At 33.0% G+C, this 27,551-nt stretch overlaps 1 protein-coding gene across 1 annotated transcript in view; it reads right to left on the bottom strand.

Moving 5' to 3' along the window:
- Positions 1–27,551, bottom strand: part of LOC143084338 (uncharacterized) — an 85,689-nt gene that overhangs the window by 35,551 nt on the left and 22,587 nt on the right. Inside the window, exons 5-13 of the mRNA XM_076260750.1 lie at positions 27,155–27,397; positions 26,194–26,682; positions 23,778–23,884; positions 21,106–21,559; positions 16,900–17,672; positions 16,208–16,238; positions 14,421–14,692; positions 11,456–11,483; positions 9,349–9,672 (exon numbers count right to left, since the gene is read on the bottom strand). Of these exons, the coding sequence (XP_076116865.1) occupies positions 9,349–9,672; positions 11,456–11,483; positions 14,421–14,692; positions 16,208–16,238; positions 16,900–17,672; positions 21,106–21,559; positions 23,778–23,884; positions 26,194–26,682; positions 27,155–27,397 (2,721 nt within the window). The remainder of the gene's footprint in view (positions 1–9,348; positions 9,673–11,455; positions 11,484–14,420; positions 14,693–16,207; positions 16,239–16,899; positions 17,673–21,105; positions 21,560–23,777; positions 23,885–26,193; positions 26,683–27,154; positions 27,398–27,551) is intronic.

Consider the following 27,551-nt stretch of genomic DNA (forward strand, 5'->3'; position numbering starts at 1 on the left):
GACTTCTTTCTCCGGAAATTTGAAGAGGCAAAGAGGACACCTTTCGGGTACTTTCTTGTTGACCTAAAAGCTAGAACCCCAGAAGCCTCCAGATTGCACACAGAGGTCTTGCAGGTCAGTCAAGGAGAGACACCAGACGGACAGAGGGATGACGACCGTCTCTCGAATACTTTTGAAGACGATAGTTCGGTCTCATCAGACGAAGATATTGCCGACGAGACAACACATATTTCGTCAGAGGATGCTGAAACACGGAAAGATCTCATCGCCTGTCAGGATTGCGGAGTACTTAGTGTTTGCTCACCTACGTGGATGAGAAGCCCAACGTCAGCAAGGTTGTGGGAATAAAAACGGCATTGCCTTTAACGATGACCGGGAAAGATGTAGAGGATGCTTTGAGTGGATTGCCCGTGACCGTTTGCTGTGCAGAAGACTTGCCTAGATATGTGAGCGACAGGTGTAGAAGGTTTGTGGTCAATACGGACAACTGTGATCAAAAGGGGAGTCATTGGGTTGCATTTCATTTCCCCGCATCGGGTCCATCAGAATTTTTCGACTCCTTAGGACGATTACCGGAAAAGTACCAACGCTATTTCAGAAATGTACTCATCGTCAATGGACCGAAATACTGTGTGGTTTGCAATCAAATCCAACCCGATGATTCAGATACATGTGGCCTGTATTGCATTTATTACGTCAAATTGAGATGTCGGGACTCGAGATGAAGGACATTATCAACAACTTTTCATCCACTGACACGATTCAGAATGACAGTAAACTCGTAGCACTATTTGGTTAAATGAAAAATAATGATACAAAAAAAAATAATGAAAAAAGAAAGAAAAAAAAACAGAAGAAAAGAAAAAAAAATCTTAAAACACCTACATGGATGTATAGCAGGTCTCAAGTCTTGAAAAACTCTTTCTAGGGTCACTAAAAGTATTCACCCTGGAGGGTAGCCTGGTCAAACATTAAGATATAGCGTCCAGGATTTAAGCCCAAATATGGCGTCGGCGTCTCGATGTCCGAGTAACATGGCCCAACCCGAAGTTTGCGTCTTGATTTCAGGGTCGACTATGGCGTCCGCTTTAAGGCCCAAATATGGCGTCGGCGTCTGCGCCAACTTTCGAATATGGCGTCAGCGTCCGACGTCCACCTTAATGGGGGTCATTCTGTCCCACAAACTCTACTGTTGTCTCATTGACAATCATACAACATCTACTTTTTTATATTATATATGTATTATCTATACGTATATATTTTCTATATACGAATTTTACATGTTTAGATGATGCAATGAAAATTCAGAAGATATGTGGTAATATTGCCAATGGAAAACTTATCCACCAAAGACAAACGAATGTGAATCAGCCATGAGTTACACATATGTATTCATGTAAAATGCAATTAAAGCCCATTCCTGACTAGATGTGACGAAAAACGAAGACTAACAGCCCGATTAATGCTGAAACGATCAACGTAAAATTAATATCAAAGACAGCAACCAATAACAATACAGTGCTCCTATATATCGTCTACCAACAGTATTTATCTATACCTACCGTCGGTGGTTAACATGCAATACAGTACTCCTATTTACCGTTTATCAACAGTATTTGTCTGTACCTACCGTCAGTGGTTAACATACAATATAGTGTTCCTATATACCGTCTATCAACAGTATTTGTCTATACCTTCTGTCGATAGTTAACATACAGTATAGTGCTCCTATACACCGTATATCAACAGTATTTGTCTGTACCTACCGTCGGTGGTTAACATACAATACAGTGCTCCATTACACAGTCTATTGACAGTTGTCTATACCTACCGTCGGTGATTAACATGCAATATAGTGCTCCTATATACCGTCTATCAACATAATTTGTCTATACCTACCGTCGGTGATTAACATGCAATAAAATGCTCCTACATGTATATACCGTCTATTATTTTTTTTTTCTAAAGCTACCTTCGGTAGTTTACATGCGATATAGTGCTCCTATATTCCGTCTACCAACAGTATTTATCCATATCTACCGTCGGTGGTTAACATGCAATACAGTACTCCCTATTCACCGTATATCAACAGTATTTGTCTATACCTACCGTCGGTGGTTAACATACAATATAGTGCTCCTATATAACGTCTATCAACAGTATTTGTCTATACCTACTGTCGGTAGTTAACATACAATATAGTGCTCCTATATACCGTCTATCAACAGTATGTGTCTATACCTACTGTCGGTAGTTAACATACAATATAGTGCTCCTATATACCGTCTATCAACAGTATTTGTCTATACCTACTGTAGGTAGTTAACATACAATATAGTGCTCCTATATACCGTCTATCAACAGTATTTGTCTATACCTACCGTCGGTGATTAACATACGATATAGTGCTATTACACATACCGTCTATCAAAAGTTTTAGTCTTTACCTACTGTTGGTACTTAACATACAATATAGTGCTCCTATATACCGTCTATCAACAGTATTTGTCTATACCTACTGTCGGTAGTTAACATACAATATAGTGCTCCTACATGTGTATATACCGTCTATCAACAGTATTTGTCTATACCTACTGTCGGTAGTTAACAGTCAATATAGTGCTCCTATATACCGTCTATCAACAGTATTTGTCTAATACCTACTGTCGGTAGTTAACATACAATATAGTGCTCCTATATACCGTCTATCAACAGTATGTGTCTATACCTACCGTCGGTAGTTAACATACAATATAGAGCTCCTATTTACCGTCTATCAACAGTATTTGTCTATACCTACTGTCGGTAGTTAACATACAGTATAGTGCTCCTATACACCGTATATCAACAGTATTTGTCTGTACATACCGTCGGTGGTTAACATACAATACAGTGCTCCATTACACAGTCTATTGACAGTTGTCTATACCTACCGTCGGTGATTAACATGCAAGATAGTGCTCCTATATACCGTCTATCAACAGAATTTATCTATACCTACCGTCGGTGATTAACATGCAATAAAATGCTCCTATATACCGTCTATCATATTTTTTTTTCTAAACCTACCGTCGGTAGTTAACATGCGATATAGTGCTCCTATATACCGTCTACCAACAGTATTTATCTATACCTACTGTCGGTGGTTAACATGCAATACAGTACTCCTATTCACCGTATATCAACAGTATTTGTCTATACCTACCGTCGGTGGTTAACATACAATATACTGCTCCTATATAACGTCTATCAACAGTATTTGTCTATACCTACTGTCGGTAGTTAACATACAATATAGTGCTCCTATATACCGTCTATCAACAGTATTTGTCTATACCTACTGTCGGTAGTTAGCGTACAATATAGTGCTCCTATATACCGTCTATCACCAGTATTTGTCTATACCTACCGTCGGTAGTTAACATACAATATAGTGCTCCTATATACAGTCTATCAACAGTATTTGTCTATACCTACTGTCGGTAGTTAACATACAATATAGTGCTCCTATATACCGTCTATCACCAGTATTTGTCAATACCTACTGTCGGTAGTTAACATACAATATAGTGCTCCTATATACCGTCTATCAACAGTATTTGTCTATACCTACCGTCGATGATTAACATACGATATAGTGCTACTATATATACCGTCTATCAAGAGTTTTAGTCTATACCTACTGTTCGTAGTTAACATACAATATAGTTCTCCTATATACCGTCTATCAACAGTATGTGTCTATACCTACTGTCGGTAGTTAAAATACAATATAGTGCTCCTATATACCGTCTATCAACAGTATTTGTTTATACCTACCGTCGGTGGTTAACATACAATATAGTGCTCCTATATACAGTCTATCAAGAGTTTTAGTCTATACCTACTGTTGGTAGTTAACGTACAATGTAGTGCTCCTATATACCGTCTATCAACAGTATTAGTCTATACCTACTGTCGGTAGTTAACATACAACATAGAGCTCCTATATACCGTCTATCAACAGTATTTGTCTATACCTACTGTCGGTGGTTAACATACAATTTAGTGCTCCTATAAACCGTCTATCAACAGTATTTGTCTATACCTACTGTCGGTAGTTAACATACAATATAGTGTTCCTATATACAGTCTATCAACAGTATTTGTCTATACCTACCGTCGGTGGTTAACATACAATATAGTGCTCCTATATACCGTCAATCAAGAGTTTTAGTCTATACCTACTGTCGGTAGTTAACATACAATATAGTGCTCCTATATACAGTCTATCACCAGTATTTGTCTATACATACTGTCGGTAGTTAACATACAATATTTTGTTCCTATATACCGTCTATCAACAGTATTTGTCTATACCTACTGTCGGAAGGTAACATACAATATAGTGCACCTTTATACTGTCTATCAACAGTATTTGTCTATACCTACCGTCGGTGGTTAACATACAATATAGTGCTCCTATATACCGTCTATCAGCAGTATTTGTCTATACCTACCGTCGGTGGTTAACATACAATATAGTGCTCCTATATACCGTCTATCAGCAGCATTTGTCTATACCTACTGTCTGTAGTTAACATACAATATAGTGCTCCTATATTCCGTCTATCACAAGTATTTGTCTATACCTACCGTCGGTGATTAACATACTATATAGTGCTATTACATATACCGTCTATCTAGAGTTTTAGTCTTTACCTACTGTTGGTAGTTCACATACAATATAGTGCTCCTATATACCGTCTATCAACAGTATTTGTCTATACCTACTGTCGGTAGTTAACATACAATATAGTGCTCCTACATGTGTATATACCGTCTATCAACAGTATTTGTCTATACCTACCGTCGGTGGTTAACATACAATATATTGCTCCTATATACCGTCTATCAAGAGTTTTAGTCTATACCTACTGTTGGTAGTTAACATACAATATAGTGCTCCTATATACCGTCTATAAACAGTATTTGTCTATACCTACCGTCGGTGGTTAACATGCAATATAGTCATCCTATATACTGTCTATCAACAGTATTTGTCTATACCTACCGTTGGTGGTTAACATGCCATACAGTACTCCTATATATCGTCTATCAACAGTATTTGTCTGTACCTACCGTCGGTGGTTAACATACCATACAGTACTCCTATATACCGTATATCAACAGTACCTGTCTATACCTACCATCGGTGGTTAACAGGCATTACAGTACTCCTATATACCGTCTATCAATACTTTTTTTCTCTACCTACCGTCGGTGGTTAACATATAATACAGTGCACCTATATACCGTCTATTATCAGTATTTTTCTAAACCTATCATAGGTGGTTAATATGCAATATAGTGCTCCTATATACCGTCTATCAACACTATGTTTCTAACCTGTTTCTATACCCACCGTCGGTGGTTAACATGCAATACAGTGCACCTATATACCGTATATCAACAGTATTTGTCTATACCTATCGTCGGTGGTTAACATGCAATATAGTCCTCCTATATACTGTCTATCAACAGTATTTAGTCTATACCTACCGTCGGTGGTTAACGTGACATATAGTACTCCTATATACCGTATATCAACAGTACCTGTTTATACCTACCATCGGTGGTTAACAAGCAATACAGTACTCCTATATACCGTATATCAAAAGTATTTGTCTATACCTACCGTCGGTGGTTAATGTAAAATATAGTGCTGTCTATTAAAATTATGTGTCTATACATACTGTCGGTGGTTAACATACAATAAAGTGCTCCTATAAACCGTCTATCAACAGTTTTCATTTATACCTACCGTCGATGGTCAATATAACGTATTATATGGTCCGTATATAGTGCTCATATATACCGTCTGTCAAAAGTATCTGAATTTACCTACCGTCGGTGGTTAACATACAATATAGTGCTCCTATATACCGTCTATTAACAGTATTTCTTTATACCTACCGTCGGTGGTTAACGTAAAATATAGTGCTCCTTTATATACCGTCTTTCAATAGTATTTCTTTATACCTACTGTCGGTTGTTAACATAGAATTTAGTGCTCCTATATACCGTCTATCAACCGTATTTGTCTATACCTACCGGCGGTTGTTATCAAAACAAACTATTTTCAATCGACAGTCCAAAGTTTCGTATCTATACTTCACTCTGAATGACTGATGACATTTATTTGACCAGTAACATTCCCTATTGTATTCATTATTTAGTTTTCTCCCTGAACTTGTCTGAAATATTTGCGGCTGTACTGATGGCAAACAACAATCAATCAATTTCTTAAAGTACTTCTTAATCTAAATAATATATTATTTTTTAATCTAACCAGTAATATGTGATCGGTGAATGTACGTATGACAATTACGCCAATTTTGAAAAAAGCATATTTTTTTTCATTTGCGCACATTGACATTTTTTAATTTGCGCCAAATTGATTCGAAAGGTTAGGTCTGATAAATTTAGATGATAAAATTTAACTTGTTTAACCAAACGCAGCAATTCAATGAACACAAGCTACAATATAGATAAATGTGTGTATAGACACATGTTGAGCTCATGGGTATCATCATTTAATCACACTTCTGGTAACCGAACATTTACTTTCATATATGGAACCGATGCCATAAAGAAAAAAAACAGGCTTTAACTTATAAAAATTTTGATAAAAAAGGGGATGCTTTATTGTAGGGAAGATATCACAAGGTTGCAGTTCAACAGAAGTGTTGCATGACAATACTCAGTTAAAAAAGATTTGTGCATATGCAAATGTGCTTTTTATGTCAAACTGTTACAATCTTATTTTATAAAGTGCTACTTCAAGTGTGATGTACACTTGCAATAAACTGCAATAAACTTATCCTGCTTTCAATCCCCCTCCTCCTCCTCGTCACGTGTGAGCAAGTGGCAGGTGGCAAAAGGCCAGAAGGAATATTTTTGTTATTATATAAATAAATTCTGTACATCTTATATGCCTCATGACTTGTGTTTACCTGTTAATTTGTGCAAATGAAGAAAATAAATTTGGCGCAAAGAAATAAAAAAAAATAGGCGCTATAATTAAGTGCAGATTGGCGCAAATGGAAAAAGCCGAAGCAAATCTTTTCTCGTATCAAGATTTCAAGATTTTATTCATAACCTCAGACACATACTTGTGTACAAGAGGACAATAATATATACAACCATATTAAGATAATACATAGCGAGACAGGACAAACGAAACACAAATACATAGTATATTTTAAAAGACAATTGGTATAATTAGATTAAGTATTTTATGATTTTTTCACGAAAATTGATAATTTCCTTTGAACTTGTACGTTACATATAGACAACAAGCCAGTGAATTTCTTCTTGCTTGGATTCATTACATAGTAATTTGGTACAAACTTTGATCTAAGAGCAGAAACATCAGCATTTTTACAGGTAAACAATATATGAAACTCATCCCCTATTCCCTCATTACATAATGTACATATTCTATTTTCCCTCGCGATCCCCGCCCATCTACCCGTCTCAATAGGTAACTTCAAATTCGAGCATCGAAGTTCAGATATGTAATATCTGTCCTTGGGTAATAATCGCAATAGATACGGTTCCAAACCAAACTCGAGTTTGAATTAATAAAGAATAGAATTCACCCCTATCAGATCAAATTGGTGTTTTCTTTCTTTTTTTCGTTCAGTTTCATCTAGTCCATTTGTTCATTTGACTCTGTCTCCATCACGACTAGGATGCATTTTAATTTATAATGTAAAGTCGTTCAGGTTTTTGTTTTATTATATAAAAAAAAGAAGATATAGCATGATTGCCAATGAGACAACTCTCTAAAAGAGACAAAGTGACACCGGAATTAACTATTAAAAAAAAACCTTTAACAGATCGCGGTACGCTGACGGTACAGATGTCTGTAAATTCAGAAATTAATGCGAGGTTTTTATTATTGCGACAATAATTAAGACTCGCATTTTGAAGTATTGCGTTTGAATTTTTTCTTAATCGTTGTAATCAAAATCTCATTTCAGGCTATAATGACACTCATCGCATTAAACATTTAACAATTGCACGCAACAAATTTACATTCAAAAGACTATGAATTTGATGTATATTTGACAAGATTAGTTCGTTTAAGTTGCTAAAAATTCTATAATTAGTGTATTATTCTCCCAAGTTTATTTGAAAAGGTATAATTCCTCTATACAAATGGCAAAATCTTTCATAAAATATCCAGTAAGTTGGATAAACTTTACCAAATCATCCCAATACAGTTTGATTTATATATTCACTTTGCTATTCCGTTCTTGCACAGTGATATAGTTCATTTTGCGTCATCCCATATTCTAGCAAAGGGAGATTATCTCAGCATCACCGTTACATTAGTAATAGCTGTCGTACATAAAATAGTTAGCTCGAACTGTATGATCCTGTGTGAATCTGATCTTTATATTAAAAGTGCATAAATGGTTCACATATGAGTCTTATTTAAACATTAAACAGTATCAAAACAATTAGTGCATTATAATATAACCAAATAGGCATGCAAAAAAGAATCAATAGGCAAAATATGCTTGTCTACCGTCTAATTCTAATTGCTAATATTTACTGTATTGTACATAGCTCAATTCCATTCCATTCCATTCCATTCCATTCAATTTTATTTATTTTTTAATTTTCAGCAGAAAACAGTATTTCTAACAATTAAATTGAATTAATTTGATATGACGTTGACACACGGTAATCACTCTCATGTTTTTATTTACATCGCTGTCAATCATCCGGTAAAGATGAATATTCATTACTACCCTCGGTAGTTAACGTCCCTCGATGGTTAACTTTAAGTGCCTACCTACTTAATATTTCATGCATTTAATATCAAGAAATAACTTGAGAAAGTGTATCAAATAAAACATGCAAGTTATACACTGTTTACACTAGGGACTATATTCGTAGACAATGAAAACCAAAGGACGATAACTGTGTCCTTGGACCTTATGGACATTCTGGGCAGATTATCTCTATCTATTGATGGATACATCTTATATGGTCCTCATAACTGAAACGGATTATAAGATACATTAAGCTTGCACAGTCTGAGAAGCCTTCAAATATTGAAAGAATCTTGTAGATTTTCGATTGAATATTTTGAGTTCAAATGTTTATTTTTTGTTGTAGGTTAGATTCAAAAATAGCAAATCTTCTGATTTTGCCTGCTTAGTTTAAAATACATGTAACATAAACATCATGTTTAAAAGTTGTACCGAACATAATTCATATTTCAATTGAGCTTATATGTTATTTCATTCAAATGACTACAAGACATATACAATGCAGAATAGTTAGAGTTACCTGTAATGGTTTCTACAGCTCTTAATGTTTTAGGATCAACACTCTTTACAACTTCCTCTAGACACCGTGCACCTTTTCTACTATTTACCAAAGCTTGTTCAAGGACACGTATTGTAGGTCTAACTAATCTGTCTCTCCTCCACCTAAATAAAACTTCTTTACTCTGGGCGGTCAAGTCACAATTACATTTGTCTATGTTCTCTAAATCTGCTATTGAAAATCCAAGTTCTATTCCGAGTTGAAAGACCATTTTACCAATATGTGGGGATATGTTATCTATTATTTCATCAGTAGGAATTGAATCTAAGATATCGTCTGGAATACCTTTAAGAGAAAGACATGAATTATGCTTTGAAAAGCAGAAATTAGGTAAACATTCGTAAATAATGTCTATGCAATATTTAAAACCAACTAAATATTTTGAAAATATTATAGATTTTACTAATGTAATCACTGCATCACTGCATAATTACCAAATCAGAAATTTCGTTACGATAACCATAAAGTACTAAAAACAATTAAACCGTGTTCTTTATTACTTCATAGATACAAAGATTTGTTTAGTAAATTTGACTGTAGAAAACTCATTAAAACGATGTTTCAAACCCAAAATTTTACAGTAATCTTGTACTAAAAGGGCGTATTAATCACTATGTGATCCATGTAAATTCGTCGAACACAGTCATTAGTAAAGCAAATTAAAAAATAACCAAATCTATATGTTTTTCAAGCGTGATGTATAAATACACATTCACATTAATTTGTCTTTATAGAGGTTAACTCCTAACTATCCTACAGCTTATCGATACATTTATTTTTGGCATTGCACAAATCATATCTTTTTTTTACTGTGCATGACGTTAAAATACTAATCCCCAGGATTTTAATCCTAATATGTAAATATTGAATAACAAAAACCAATACAATTGTATCAACAGTTTAAATTGACACGAAAGTATGAGTAGTTAAAAACCATAATTAATTTTTCAAAAATATTTCCATTCTCTATTTATACTGTATACTTTACAACGCGTTTAATTTTCTTTTACCTGGCAAGGGTTATAGCTAACTTTCTGACATTATTTAATATCTCACAGTGGTATACTACTGTTACCGTTATTTATTCACCCCTTATTTTATTGATTGTGTATTAACATTTTGTTATAGATCAAATTTATTCGTTCATTGTATGTACACTTGTGAAAATATGTCTTTTGATGAAGTAAAACATTTTTATTGATAATCTGTAGAGTTTTATTCTATTTTGTGATGCACACTATTGTTTCGGTTAAAGATGAAGGTTAGTACCCGTTAAAACGTTTAAACCCGTTACTTTTGTTGGCACCTGTCCAAAGTCAGGACTCTGATGTTCAATATTTGTAGATTGTTGATGTAATTCTTTAGTGTTTCTCGTTTCTTGTTTATTATATAGATTAGATTGTTTGTGTTCCCATTTGATTGGTTTTAAACTAGTCTTTTTGGGAGACCTTTATAACTTGCTATTTGGTATGAGCCAACTTGAAGGCTCTGTGTTGAAGACTGTTCTAACAAAACCAGGTTCATCATTTTGCTTGATACCCAAAAAACCAATTATGTGTAAAAATTGCTAAACAAACAAAAAAAAAACGGAAGTTCATAGGTCAAGGTCATCAATAACCTTTGAACTTTGGTAATGTATTTTAATGCACAACATGTCTCACGTGATTTTGATCCTTTATCTGTCACTGTTTTTGAGCAATTCTATTATAAATGTCAAATTCATTTTACAAAATAACAATCAAATGCTTCGCTGAGTTCAGCCTGATATGACTGCAGAGGTAAAACCCTAAACAGTTGAGGTACTTTGGACACAATTTTCAAGCTTGATACTATCTGAATTTGGATTGCGATCAATTGTTGACATACATGTAATATTGGCTTTTGACAAACACGAAAAATGTGGTCAAAGTTTTTTCTTGAAATTTAAAAAAAAATTGATATTTGAAAAATTGAAAAAAAATAATTAATCACACCCCACCTCCTTCGAAATTTTGTAATCCCCCATTGGAACAGTCACAATCATACTCAATCCCATTCTTTCGTTTGTATAGTTTTAACAAGCACTTACTAGATATAACTTGTTTTCTCCTCCTCATCTGAAAAGGAATAGGTATAGATTATCCGATGTTTTACACATTGATATCGTAAAATATCAGCCGCGAGCCACAATGTGAACCTTTTGGTGAGTAACCTGATTGCCCTCTACCAACGATTTGCCAAAAAAAAAATTACGCACACATTCATATTTACAACAAATAAATAAGCTGGACAAAGCATAAACCTAATACATAAATTGCTTTTGTATACTTGTAGGCTTTATTCTCAAACAATTCAGCAGAATTTTCAGAAACAAAGGGAGTACATAACAAATTTACCGGAAATGATGCATATTGGAAATGAACTGGATAAAAGGACTCTGATGGTCTAGTGTTTTATCAATGAATATATTTCAGTTTAATCATTCTTTATTATTAAGTCAAAGTCAAAGTCAAAAAATTGTAAAAAATGTCTTTGAAATTAGCCTAACCATTAAAACGATACGTTGTAAGATGAGAAAAAGATACAATTCAACTAAACATTGTCAGACTGCAATTATTACATCCACTTATTAGTTGGCCTATTGTGAATATCATCGTAGAATCAGACCATACAACACAATGTATATTTTCAGCAATAAACAATGAAAATGAGGTAAATGGTCAGATAAACCTTTGAGATATATATCAACCCCTAACATGTATTCCAGATATTAAAAAAAGGTAACTTATTGCTTATAGTTTCAGACAAAAGTCAATACACAAAAACTTGAAAATGAACCATGAAAATGATGACAAGGCCATCAACCTACTAGACAAGGATGCTAACTTGATTATCATTCCATACAATTAAAGTCGACCTATTCCCTTTTAATATCTCAGAAACATCTCTGTACAAGGTTTGAAGCACCTTCTGAAATATTAATCTTGATATACATAGTTTACGCCATCGATAAAGGATTACTATTTACAACATTCTTTTTTCGCAGGAAAGAAAATACAATAAAATCTCAAATGAAGAAGATTAACTCTGGGAGTGGGTCGCTCCTTATGAAAGTTAACTTAGTGTTAGTTTTGATGTTAAAAAAAACAGTTGAAGTTAATTCTTTTTTGTGAAATAAAAAAAACCATGTCGAGTTACAATGGTCAATGAAGGTCTTGAACTTAATTTTCTATTTTGAATCAAAATTATCAATGGAAAGGGTATAACTTAAACCCAAACTATTGTATTTATATATATCCAATCTAAAATCAGGGGCAAAATCAAATACATTTGACTTGAGTTGTAAAAGAGGGACGAGAGATACCAAAGGGACAGTCAAACTCATAAATCTAAAACAAACTGACAACGCCATGGCTAAAAATGAAAAAGACAAACAAACAACAGCACACACGACACAACATAGAAAACTAAAGAATAAACAACACGAACCCCACCAAAAAACTAGGGGTGATCTCATGTGCTCCGGAAGGGTAAGCAGATCCTGCTCCACATGCGGCACCCGTCGTGTTGCTTATGTGATAACAAATCCGGCAAATAGTCTAATTCGGTAGGTCACATTCAGGAAAGGGAAGGGGATTGTAGTTACGACGTAAGGAACATATCCGATATCATTTGTGATACCGTTATTCCATAACGGTCAACCAACTCGTGATGGCGTCCGTAAAATTTACGAAGGGATGATTTCAACTTCACCATTTGGAACTCTTGGTTTAATAGCTTCCTTGTGAGCAGCAACCCTCTATCAAGAAAATCATGATAGGAAATGCAAGCACGGGAATATCGTATCAATTGGGAGATATATACCCCGTATGCAGGTGCTGCTGGAATGTTGCTACTTAGAAATGGAAAGTTCACAATTGGAAAGCTGAAATCATCTCTTTTGTCGTAAAGTTTTGTTTTCAACCGACCCTCATTGTCAATTTCTAGATGTAAGTCAAGATATGAGGCTGACTTAACTGTATCTGTAGTATCCTTTATCTCTAGCTCGATTGGATAGATGCGTTCCACAAGTTATGCAAAAGTTATGCAAAATATGTCCTTCCCTTTTTTCCTATAGTACATAAAGAATGCTAGAAATGGCTGTACCCAATGCTATGAAATACGCGTGCGTGAAGCTGTTATTCTTTTTTGAACAAAACTAAGGTTTTACTTTGCAAGCTATTAAACCATTTAATAAAAAATAACACCCGTAAAATAACAAGAAAAATGGTAGTCAAACTGACTTGAACTGTTCTGTAATGAACAAAAACTGTTCCATGAGAACATCTGTTAATATCTGCAATTAAGTTTATGAAAGGTTGTTGGCATTCCTTTATACATTTACTATATTCCTCTAGTTGCAGACTTTGTCCTGTGTTGTTATGAATAACAGTGTATAGATAAACTCGGTAACTCTATCTGATTTTTTTTTAAATTGCCTATACCTTGATTACATTATTCCACATATCAGCAACTTTCTAAGTTTACTTGAAAATTTACCTGAGGGAACTAACTTACAAATTACAATATTTTTTTCTTCATTTTCATATTCAGGTTTCGCATCGATATATATCTATACAATATATTTGCAAGATGTTATTTCATTCGTACAAACATTAACATAAATATATGCATTGGTTGTAATGGTGCAAAAACAAATTCCCCAAAATCAGCTATTGATTAAAAAACCAATTATATTGAATTTAGTATTCTATTGTTTCAAAACACACAAAAGTATTGCCATGGATACAAATTTACTCTAATTGAAAATTGTGCTTCACACTGGCATTGAAAATATAATTATTCAGAATTATAACTTCGTACAAATATTTTTTCTTAATCATAAGTTATTCTCATCAAATAATAATGTAAATAAGTTATTTGAAAAAGAAAACACAAAGAGTACATAAGACGCAATTATCCAGAATCTTCTGGGTAAAGGTGGCAAAAAAGAAAAACCAGAAAAAAAAAACACGAAGAGAAGGAGTAATTCATCAGTATCATACATAGCTTACCATACATAAGGTATGCGTTGTTATCTTCATTTCTCTTAAGCCTTTGTCCAAATCTCTAAAACGTATTCCATTGTTTTCTCTCAAATCAATAAGTGTTAAAAACTTGACCATTTGTGTATTTCTTGGGTAATTCTCTACCATATCACTCCATTCTGATTCCTCCATGTCAAGATGAAGAGCTAAATCATGTATCATGCGTGTCGCACAATTAACAGACAAACGAAGCAACTCTGTGTTACTTGGGATCTGAGATAATGCATCTTCGCTCAAACCTTAAATTAATATATAACAAATATATATGACCATTCTTTACACACTACATAAACATACAGGTTTAACAACATATGACATATTTATATAGTTATAATTATCATATTTCCTACGAAAATTGTTAAACCTGTTTTATAGTAAGATAAATCTCCCATTCAATTGACAGTTGTTAACAACCGCATCATATAGACATAAATTTGATAAGAAACCAAAATATAGATAATTGGTAAAATTGATAATAATTTGTCATTAGTGTATCCAGCAGTCAAAGGATCTTCTCACCAATTTACTTACATTATTTAAAAGATCTGAGTATTGATAATAACATGAAAGTAGATAAAATATTATACTTGTTCTGGATAACGCAACTTTTCACAAATTTGAATAAAACGCTGTATATATAACTTTCTCAATTTGTGATACAAAAAAACCACCAAAAAACTTGTTTTCATGGAATTATATATTAACATACAAAATGTCTTCTGAACTGTAATTTACCAATTGCTCCCTATTCTATTATGCAATTTTAACTGAATTCACATTTGATTGGTGAATCATGCTTTCTTTTTTTGACATCTGGTATCGTTCCGCTTTGAGCTCCAGAGATTTTCTTATGATTTGATTTGTTTCAAAAATTCAACACCAGTAATCAGCAATTGTCTTTAATTTAAAGCGGATATGTAGTTCATATATATGACTGTTTTTAACGAGAAAAAAAAACTTCATTTAATGTCCCCCTTATGTATAATGCATAGATATGTATGCATGATCTGCAATGATAGTCCACACTGTCAAAATGTCACATTTGGTTAAATGACACATTTAATGACTATTTTGGTTTGTATATTATATGAAATAAATAAATGTTGCAAAAATATTTTCTTGTTGTCTATGAAAATGTTCTATGAATTATGAATCATATGATTACAATAACAGATCGCCCATTAGTGATGCATAGGACCGATGCATATACAGACGACCGATAGTTATTGATTCCTTCCCATATCTAGCCTCTGAGGGAATAGTCTCAATGTATATTTTTAGCATGTTGATTTTATTTTCAGTGTATTTATTTTTAATATCATATGAGAAGGTTGATGTCATCTTCAGATTATATTTGGTTGAGATTATAGCAGGTATTTCTTCAAAAACTCAAAAAATTGTGCGACCAATAAACAAGAAATTTGTTTATATCATTCCAATTTTTGTAAAACAAAATCATTGTTTAATGAAAAGATTACTGTGAATTGGGAATCGAACTTGGTATGAATCAGTGTCTAATAAAATCAAAAGTTAAATAGTGAAAGAAGTTTATGAAGAAACCCAAAACCATTGACATCCAAACAATTTAATGTGTTGTTTCATATACACCTCAGGTATCCAGGGGGATTGAAACCTTAGTGGTAAGATAAGATCAATGAGATATAAAGGAAGTTTTACTGCCATATCATGTTAAGTCATTATCATCTTCTATCAATAACAAAACACGAAGTTAAATACAAAACACATAACTATACCTGTACAATCCGGATCACACTGCTTTTGTTTCTATTAAAGGAAAACATATATAATTGTAAATTCAACATTCACAAAAAACAGCACTGCAGATACTAATTGTAACAAAACATACACTAAACACAACAATTTGGACTCTTAACAGTAACTATGACCCGAATTTGATTGATTAACATTGACATATCTTTCTGTAAATATCTTATTATTAAATAACTGCAAACCGGAGAGCTGAAATGAAACACAATAAGGTACCTCATCCTTGTGCAATGTAACTTATGTCTTGAAATTTATTTTTGACAAGTTGTACACATACTAGTATATTTCAATGGATACAACGTTTTCTCATGTAAAAACCAGAAATTTTTGAAATACAGTAGTTTGACCTTAAGTAACCTGTTAAGCGAATCGATTTTTTTTTTATTTGTTTGCTTTCTATTTCATGATTTTCTTTTCTGTTGGTGTTCTCGTCACATGCTTTAATAAGATAACAAGCATGTTTCCATAGTATACAGATGCTCCACTCGCATTATCATTTTATGAGCTCAGTGGACCATGAACTTTTGGTAAAAACACTAAGTTTGCATTTCTATTAGAAAGATCATATGAAACGGAGCTTTGTGTTGATTGGACTTCAACTGCATCTTGTCATTGTGGTATTAAGGGAAATTAAGTGATTCAATGTTAGTATACAAACCTGTTCCTGGTTCCAAACCTTCCAGTTGATTTTAATGTTGTCACCATGGTTACAAACGCACTCATCAGTTTTTAAAGCTAACCTTTCTACTGGAATGTAACAGATTAATCTAGAGCATGAATACTCAGTGTGGAATGGGAGGTCACAGTTAACTTTTTGCTGGACAGTGGACTGATAAAATTCTGAAATCCTCTCCAATGTTAAATGCAAGCATTCTCTGACACTGGTGGCTATCTCAGGTATTATCAGACCCTTGGAACGCTTGTGGACTAGGTACAGTAATATTTTGTTACCTTCTACAAAGACAACAATATCATGCTCTTTATCAAATGATAACCCAACAAACCCAGAAAACAAAAGTTTCCTTCCACGGTATTGTTTTAATGTCCACATACTCAGACATGCACATATGAGACGATTCGGTAAGGCTGGAGGTACGATGGTTCCTTTGAAAACAAAGGCCAAACTTACAGTCCTCTCTGGTGTACATTCTTGTGTCAAGTAATCTGTATTATTTCTTTGTGTTAGCATACAGGGTACAAAGAAATTTTCTATTTGTAGGCGACTTCCTGTTTTTGTATCATATCTACGCTGTTCAGACACGATATCTAGGTGTATCAGCATATCAAATATGTACTCTTTAAATGGTAAAATCTGACGGAATTCTTCTTGCTCCCAAATCTGGTAGAGGTCTACTTTTTTTATCATTCCATTTTCAGACATCTTTTTGAAGGTTTTCCTTGTTTTATCTTCTTTTGGCCAGAATTCCACATCTATGTTATGAAAATAAACAAATGTTATCTTAAGACATGAAATAAAAGTAAAAAATATTGATAAGGCTCACCTAGAGCAGCACAGGAAACAAACTAGTCTTGTTAATTGAATTAAATGTCCTATTGCAAAACAAATTTTTATTCCTCATTATGTATTCAAATCATTTGAGTATAAAAAATGAATATTTTTGCATTAGGAAAAATATTACCACAAACAATTTTGAAGGGAACCCAGTGTCTCGCCTACTTTTGCTGTTAATCGCAGGCCCAACACAAATGAGGAAAACAATTAATATAATGTTCCTCTCGAAACTATCTTTTTATTATTAGAAGCTTCTGTCCATGTTTGACAAAAATCCAGTATAGTTTTAATAATGTTTTAAAAACTTTAACTGCAGACTATGTTATGTTAACTGTAAGAAAAACTAAGTTTATTTACAAGTAAAATACAGAAAAAAAAGAATAAAATTTTAACAAAATTTTCGTCTAGCTACTATCTTTGGATAATAAACAAGCTTCTGTCAAAGTTTGGTATAAGTATAAATCCAGGATAATGTCAGATAGTTATTAACATTTTTAAAACTTTAACCACAGAGTGAATATAATTTTTTTGTGGCAGAAAAACTAAGTTCATTTGTAAAAAAAAAAAAAACTTCTGAATACTTTGTAATGATCATAAACAAAAAGTAAAATCACAAAAATAAAAAACTTAGAAGAAAATCATTTGGAAAGTACATAATCACATGGCAAAATCAAACAATAAAACACGTCAAAAACAAAAGCTTCTGTCCAAGTTTTGTAGAAATCTAGGATAGTTTAAGTTTTTGTGTGGACGTAGCACACGTCTGGTGTATAAAAATATTTTTTAACCTGTTACCTTTGGATGGCTATTATTTGTTTGTTTCTCTGTCCTTTATTTTCTCCCATTCATCTGTTTATTTATTGTTACTCTGTCATGTAATGTTGTCATTTTAATGTTATAATCAACACTGCCATTAAAGCGAGTGGTTTGGCATTCCACAAAACCAGCTATGTCTCGCTTTTTCAACAAAAGTCCAAGGCTCGACAAAAAGGCATGCGCATGTATTTAATAATGTGTGAACATGCGTTTTGTACGAGCAACATAAATGACAATGATGGAATGTGGTTTGAATGTATCGTTCAAAACTGCTCCTTTTCGTGATGGAAAATTGAATTTATTTAGTGATGAAGTCCCTAACCACCTTTTTGCATTTTTCTGAATGATTTTGTTGGGTTTAACAATCATTGGTATACTGTAAGTGACTGTTTATTTGAAGGCAGATAGTCATTAATAATTCTGATTGATTTTGTTGGGTTTAACAATCATTGGTATACTGTAAGTGACTGTTTATTTGAAGGCAGATAGTCGTTATTAATTCTGAATGATTTTGTTGGGTTTAACAATCATTGGTGTACTGTAAGTGACTGTTTATTTGAAGGCAGATAGTCGTTATTAAATCTGAATGATTTTGTTGGGTTTAACAATCATTGGTGTACTGTAAGTGACTGTTTATTTGAAGGCAGATAGTCGTTATTAATTTTTCTGAATGATTTTGTTGGGTTTAACAATCATTGGTATACTGTAAGTGACTGTTTATTTGAAGGCAGATAGTCATTAATAATTCTGATTGATTTTGTTGGGTTTAACAATCATTGGTATACTGTAAGTGACTGTTTATTTGAAGGCAGATAGTCGTTATTAAATCTGAATGATTTTGTTGGGTTTAACAATCATTGGTATACTGTAAATGACTGTTTATTTGAAGGCAGATAGTCGTTATTAAACCAATATATGGTTGTTTTCATTAAATTTCAACTTTGGTAAAAAATTCAATATATTGGGTAGAAGACAATCGTATAGCAATGATGCAAGTCTTGACGAATGTGTTACCATTATGACAATAACCTTAATATATTATGCCAAGTTTCACTTCAGAGTTACAAAAGATGATATTTAGCAGTAACTCATGATGACACTTTGTCAGTCAATTGTTGTCTTTGATACTAATGTTATGTTCATTTATTTAGTTGTTTTTTGGGTAAAGTTAACTACTTCAAGTACTGTAAATTCAGAAATTATTGCGAGGTTTTTATTATTGCGAATAATGCGACTGAGTTGTAAACGCAATAATTAAGACTCGCAATTTGTAATATTTTAACTGAATTAAGCATGACTTTTCTCAAAATCGTAAAAATTAAAATCGCATTCAAGTGTAAAATGACAAAATCGCAATAATAAATGCACGCAATAATTTCTGAATTTACAGTATACTAGTATTCTAGTGGAAACTTTTTTTTTTAAGAGTTTGACTTGATCTAAATAAGACATTCCATTCCTTTTGGTAAAGTTTTAGTTTTATTTTACAGAAATTGTATGTGATATTTCAACAGCTGATTACTGGATTAATCGCAGGCAGTGTAATTCTAATAGACAAATAGGATATTAACTTTACAAGGAATTGATGTTCCATTGTTAAGGTTTAGATTTCTGGATGAGATTTCTTTCTCCCAATACAACTAGAAAGTGAGTAGAGTTATACTTTTGACATTGGCAAACAATACTCCCTTAGAGTTGCGGTATGAATATAACAACGACATATTGTCTCAAAACATAATTGTGTTGGTACTAATAATTTAAAACAGGGTAGGAATACTTGCATTCTAAAAGTTTGGTGAAGCATTGTTTTAATGAATTTTAAATTAATAAGTTAGGTAGTTCTATACTTATACCTAAATATTTTAGCATATTTATTATCTGTTTCAGTTTAAGCCAACGAAACTTTTTTTCTTCAAAATTTGCAATTGTGTTTTTACAAAACAAACGTTAAAACAGACATCTTTTTTCAAATTTTTAACAACAGAATAAAACAAATGTGTGCACTTCAAAAATATTAACGCTGTGAGGACAAAAGTATAAATGTTTTAAAGCTCTGACAAACCAACAAGAACATTTGTATAGGGCACTGTTCAATTGTCCCAAGTGCTTTTAAAAATGGCTGATCAACAATATTAATTTTGGACATTTTGTTTGGACATTGGCAAACAATACTCCCTTAGGTGTAAGAGTTGCGGTATGAATATAACAACGACATATTGTCTCAAAACATAATTGTGTTGGTACTAATAATTTAAAACAGGGTAGGAATACAATGTACTTGCATTCTAAAAGTTTGGTTAAGCATTAACAGAATAAAACAAATGTGTGCACTTCAAAAATATTAACGCTGTGAGGAAAAAAGTATAAAATTAATGTTTTTAAACATGCTAAAGCTCTGACAAACCAACAAGAAGATTCGTATAGGGCACCGTTCAATTGTCCCAAGTGCTTTTAAAAATGGCTGATCAACAATATTTGGCATATTGTTTTTTTAACCAGCAAAAGCATCACTACTCAATGAAAATATATACACACCTGTAATGAAAGATCTCATAACTTCCACCATAAGAAGGGGACTTATGATAACATTATCTCTCAGCTGTGGTGTGTCAAAATAAACAATCTTCCCAAGAGAGTGTTGATAATGAAGGAAATCAGTCAGCTGCTCAGGAGACAGGACAGACACCTCGCTGATGGCATTTAATTCTTCAACTTCAACCAATGACACAATTTGTTTTCCTTCTGCTACTAATTCGGCGATCTCGAGCTCTAGTGGTACACATGCATTAGGCATTCTCTCTCCCCAACATGGGTGGCTGAATGTTAGCTCTGTGATTGTTTTCTTTAGAACTTCTATTTCTGGGTCACCTTGATCTTTGGCATTGACAAATATTAGAGGCTTAAGGACCAGATGATGTTTTCCCTCGTGGTCTTTAAACAACTCCTCAATTCCACTGTAAAGTTCTTCACGTCGTGCATCAACATTCTCCTATTAAAATATTAAGATTTGCCATATAAATACATATAAATGAGGCTTAAAGAGCATGTATCGCACACCATGATTCATGTGCATCTTCAATGATGGAACAATCCAACTAGACTATCATTAGATTTATCGTAAATTTTCAGAATAGATACATCTACTCTTAAAGGTTAAATTTCTCTAGAATACTTACATTCTCAAAGTTTTGTTAATCATTGTTTTAATAAATTTTCAATTAAGAAATTATGAAGTTCTATAGTTGTATGCTGGGTCGATGCCTCTGCTGGTTGACTGTTAGTCCCCAAGGGTATCACCAGCCCAGTAGCCAGTAAATCAGATTTTTTTGGTGTTATTAAAATTTGCTGTTACAAATTGTTAGAAATTATTATAAATTAAGGAATGTATCTCCCTCATGCGAAGCTCTGATTCCTTTAACGAATTTGGCTTAACTTTTTGGACCTTTTGGATTATAGCTCTTCATCTTTTATTTAATCTTTGGATTTCAAATATTTTGGCTACAAGCATCACTGAAGAGACATGTATTGTCAAAATGCGCATCTGGTGCAGGAAAATTGGTACAGTTAATGTCATTACTACCACTGGGTCGATGCCTCTGCTAGTGGACTGTTAGTTCCTGAGGGTATCACCAGCCCAGTAGCCAGTACTTTGGTACTGGCATGAAAATACAGATTTTTTTTTGTGTTATTAAAATTTGCTGTTACAAATTGTTAGAAATTATTATAAATTAAGGAATGTATCTCCCTCATGCAAAGCTCTGATTCCTTTAACGGATTTGGCTTAACTTTTTGGACCTTTTGGATTATAGCTCTTCATCTTCAATTAAGCTTTGGATTTCAAATATTTTGGCTACGAGCATCACTGTAGAGACATGTATTGTTGAAATGCGCATCTGGTGCAGGAAAATTGGTACAGTTAATGTCATTACTACCACTGGGTCGATGCCTCTGCTAGTGGACTGTTAGTTCCCAAGGTATCACCAGCCCAATAGCCAGTACTTCAGTACTGGCTGGCATGAAAATACAGATTTTTTTTTTGTGTTATTAAAATTTGCTGTTACAAATTGTTAGAAATTATTATAAATTAAGGAATGTATCTCCCTCATTCAAAGCTCTGATTCCTTTCACGGATTTGGCTAAACATTTTGGACCTTTCGGATTATAGCTTTTCATCTTTCATTTAAGCTTTGGATTTCAAATATTTTGGCTACGAGCATCACTGAAGAGACATGTATTGTCGCAATGCGCATCTGGTGCAGGAAAATTGGTACCGTTAATGTTATTGTATCTAAATGTAAATCTTTCAAAATATTAAATATTTTTTTTAGTTTAAACTAACAAAACTTTTTTTGTGATTTTACAAAACGAACGTTAACACAGACATCTTTTTCAAATTTTTAACAACTTGCTATTGCATTTTTTTTTGGTGTAATTTACACTGTATAACCAGCTTTTGGAAACACTAGTAAAAATAAGTAACATTATAATGAATCTTCAACAAATCTAAAACAGGGCTACTAATAGCATAGTACCCAGTACCCAGTATTTCGGTATTTGCGTGAAAATACAGATATTGTATATTTTTAAAATTGTAGTTATAAAAGATTAGACTTATTTTTAAAAAAAAAATGTATTGTCCTCGTGCATTCATTCTACAGTTTTGGCTGTATTGTTGGTCAATTTTATTTGTGTATTATGTTTTGGACTTTTAAACATTTTGGCCTCTTGCATCCTTGAAATGTATTGTTGAAAAATGCTTCTGGTGCAGTACAACTAAATGCTAAAGTTTCTTCCTGACAACATATTCGTTGAAATAAAACTACTCAAATACAAACTAACTTTAACATATAAACTGAGCAATTGTTGTAGTCAATAGACCATTACTGAGAATGGTGTGGCCAAATGAGCTCCATGAAAATGAGATATATCAAATTGAATATTGATTATTTACCTATCTACTAGTGGTTCTTCATATTTTCTACTATATTTAATGGCCCCGTAATATGACCTTAAGTGTACTACCTACAAATCAATAGGGATCTTATTCTTTCAATTTGTAATTTCACAACAATGCAGGTCAAGTTGATACATATGGTCATGACATCATTATGTAAGCATAATGTTTTATTAGGCAAATTTGTACACACTATTAAAGTATTACAAATAGCAATAACTCACTATTAAAAAGCTAACAAGATATCGCTTACCCTTGATACTTTATCCTTGTGAGTGGCAACAAACAAGATCTTAGGAATGCCTGCATGTACAACCTTACAATAGGTCAGGATGGAATTAACCCAATATTGCAAGAATACTGCAAAATAAAATCAAATCGGTCGTAAAAGAAGTATAAAAAAGTATATACATTCTGCATTTTTAAAAGTTGTGATCCTATAAAAGTTTTGCATTGTCTTTTGTCTTGTTAACCCGTTATTGAAAAAAATAATGAAAAAATTAAAAAATTACACCTGCTATATCTAAAAAATCTATAGCTCTACCTCAAATATAGAAAATGTCAGGTTAAGGTTCTATAATAAAATTTGACAGCTTTATTTGTATACATTAAATTTGACCTGTTCAAACTCGACCAAATCACTACTTTACCAAAATGGATGTCCGAAATTATTTTTACATGTAATTTCATCCCCCTACTTACTTTTTTTATGCATAAAATATAAGGAAATACATTTAACAGGTTGTATGGAAACCATTTGCAAGTTGAACACTGTCCATATTAGAGTCTATATTTAACTGTGTCCCTTGACTTGATAACAGATATTTAAGCAAGGTACTATAGTTGATAAGTGGTCTACATTTCCTAAGATTTATTTTGATTTTTTTTAAGAAGTCAAAACGGAAAACTAAAATATCAAGCATTTTTTCAAGAATTTGATCTTATCTAAATATTTCATATTAATTTTGACTAATTTTAATCAGTTATAAGAAGGTAACATTGTATATAAATATTAAATTCTATGAAATAACTGGAAACATGGATACAGAATGTGGGTTTCTAACGATATATGTTGTTCAGTACAGATTCAATAATACTTAAATCATGTAGTGAACAAAGTTCCATAACTCTGGAATTATATCATTTGAAAATTATATAAATCAATAAGAAGCTTTATTCCTTCAATTACAATATACGTAAAAGAACTGATAAAAAGAAAATTTGACTTTTGTATGAAATGTTGATGGATCAAACTACAATATATCATATGCTATGATTTGTCTAAGACAGGTTAATATGAAAGGGTTAGGTTTTGGTTCAGGCAAAGCAACACCTTCAAAATACCAACGTAATGATCTTTAGTCTTTGGGTCGATATTTTGAGAAATCAGTATTTTTTTAAAATTATCACCTTGCTGTTATAGAAAGATATAAAGATACCCTACTTGCATTATCGGTCAGTTAATATGGCCAACATTAAAAATATCTTTGTTTCCCCTCCCCGACTGAGGTTATCAGGGTATGGGTAGGTAGGTAAGCAAATTATTTTATTTTATTTCTTGATATAATTTTTCTATATTGAATTCAAATGGCAAGATAAGTCAAGAAAAGTGGGGTATTCCCTGTATTCATTGTACACCCCAGTTTTTTGGTGTTAAAAACAGTATACAGGGACCTCCTTTTTCTTATGATTCATTTTATGGTATGAATTCTACAAAAACACACATTCTTCATGTGATAACAATGTTTAATGAAAGCAAGTATTTAATTGCTTAAAAATCAAGCTTATTTCAAGTCTAATTTGATGCATAACTCACAACAAAACAATTCCTGTGTTCACCAATTCATACCTTGATCATCAATTATGAGATGACAAAAAGATATGTTAATGACTTGGAAATTAAAATTTAATGAATGAAAATTTTCAATAGAAGTGAACATAATTCAGTTATGTTCAGTTACACCTGGATCATGCAGCTTGGTCAATTAATTCCTAAACAAAAGATTTGTATGTTTTTCGAGTTCTAGAAAAAACAAGGCTTCACATATATGTTTTGTTGTTCCTAGAATACTTGAAGTATTTACAAATTCAACTCATGCAGTTATAACTTAAAACGTGCCCTTTTGTAAATTTCATGCCATAAATTGAAAAGTAAAATCACATTTAAACTGGTCTTGTTTACACCAGAAATCAGGGAGATTCCCTGAAAGCAGGGAATTCACGTATCCAACATTTTCTGACTTGTGTCCAACCTGTTCGAAGTCGAAGACAAAGTAGATTGATTCAAAGCACGATTCAGACCATTTTTACTCAAAGATTTTATCCTTTAAACAGGAACAGAGGTAACAGACATAGCCAATCAAGGTGCACTCAGTTGGTTGAAAGATGCTTCAGATGTTTAATTTTCAAATATCAAATCGTGTGGTAAGGCATTATGTTTGTTATCTTCCTTGATTCCGAATCATATAGACGCTCCAATGCAAAAATGCCTTGATTTAAAACGCTTGTTGAATACAGCATCGGAAAGATATCACCAAAAACCAACATAGCAAAAAAAAAATTTGGACAAGAATGGCCAGTAATATTTTTCGAGTCGCGGCTATTTTTCCGGGTCGGTGGTGGAAGGGGAAACAAATAATATTTTATTTTTGGCCTAACATGCTTATTACCTGCTGGAGTTGGCGTCATGTGTTGCCCTGGAAAACACATCACATCAGGGACCTGTTCATGCAAATCTTTGCTCCCATCAAATACTACAAGAAACAATGCACGAAACGTCATAAAGGTCTGGTGTGTTGTTAGATAAACATATTGTCCACCAAAGTCCCAGAAGATAAGACGTCCAACTTTCATCTTATACTTTCCACTTTTGAGGACCTTTTCCATTTTCCTTCTTATTTCCTCTTTAGTCATTCTTGTTCTCATTTTCTTTTCCATCTGTTTTACCGTGAGAGGCACATTGAAGGATTTTTTAGGTGGTAGAGATTGTGCTGTTGCAGCCTGCTCTGAGTGCAAAGAGGAAAGTGTGGCTTTGGTATAACCAGTTGGGCTTGTATCTGAAGTTTTGTTGAATTTTACGGTTCGTTCACTTTCCTCCTCTTCTTCCAGAGAGGTCATTAATACTTTATTATACACAACATCCAGGGCATTATAAGAGTCTGAAATTATATTTAATACATCATGAGCAATCCAAAACAGCTGCAGACTGTCAAAACCAAGTAAAGAATGTAAGAAAATTAGAATTAAGATAAATCATATCGTATCAGGTGTAACACTCACATAATGCTATTAACATATTTCAAAGAGAGTCATAGTTTAACTGATTGATTGATGACACTATTGATTATGGAAAATAAATGTTAATTCATCGCATAATTCTAACATTTAAATTCAATTTCAATATATAAAATCTTAACATCCTTTTAATAAGATTAATACTGATGTTAAGATTTTCATACACAAATAAGATTTTATATTGAATTAATATGGTGCGTGAATAGAAGGCACAAAATAAATGGCTACAGTGTGCTACTATTAATTCAGTGCTTTAACATGTCTGCTGATGGTGCGGTTAACAAAGTAGCGCTTTTTGAAATGTGGTCAGATATTTTTACTCATGAATTTTCTCACCTGGATCAATACAAATCCACTCTTTCGTCTCAACGTCAAGGCCACAGCGACCTTCAACGAGAGAAATGCCGTCAGTCGGCTGTCGACCATCTGGTATACAATCTCCAGCTAACAGCTTTACAAGAGTCGATTTCCCAACGGAAAACTGGCCGGTTACCATGCATCTCATATCAAATGATTCATAGCTGCCCTTCCCTAATAAACGATTTAACATGGCAGACTGTTGATATTTTCCGATGGGATCTGAAAAAAAAAATTGAAATTTAAATTTCGTTATGTTTTAGAATAAAAATGTATGCATTCACACACTCGAAGATAATTTCTCCACTTTTTGTCCATCAAACTGGACAATGTCAAAGACAAATTTTCTTCATCTTGAAAAACGTTTTGTTTCAAC

This window comes from Mytilus galloprovincialis, chromosome 7 (genome assembly GCF_965363235.1).
Source record: "Mytilus galloprovincialis chromosome 7, xbMytGall1.hap1.1, whole genome shotgun sequence".
NCBI classification, from domain to species: Eukaryota; Metazoa; Mollusca; class Bivalvia; order Mytilida; family Mytilidae; genus Mytilus; species Mytilus galloprovincialis.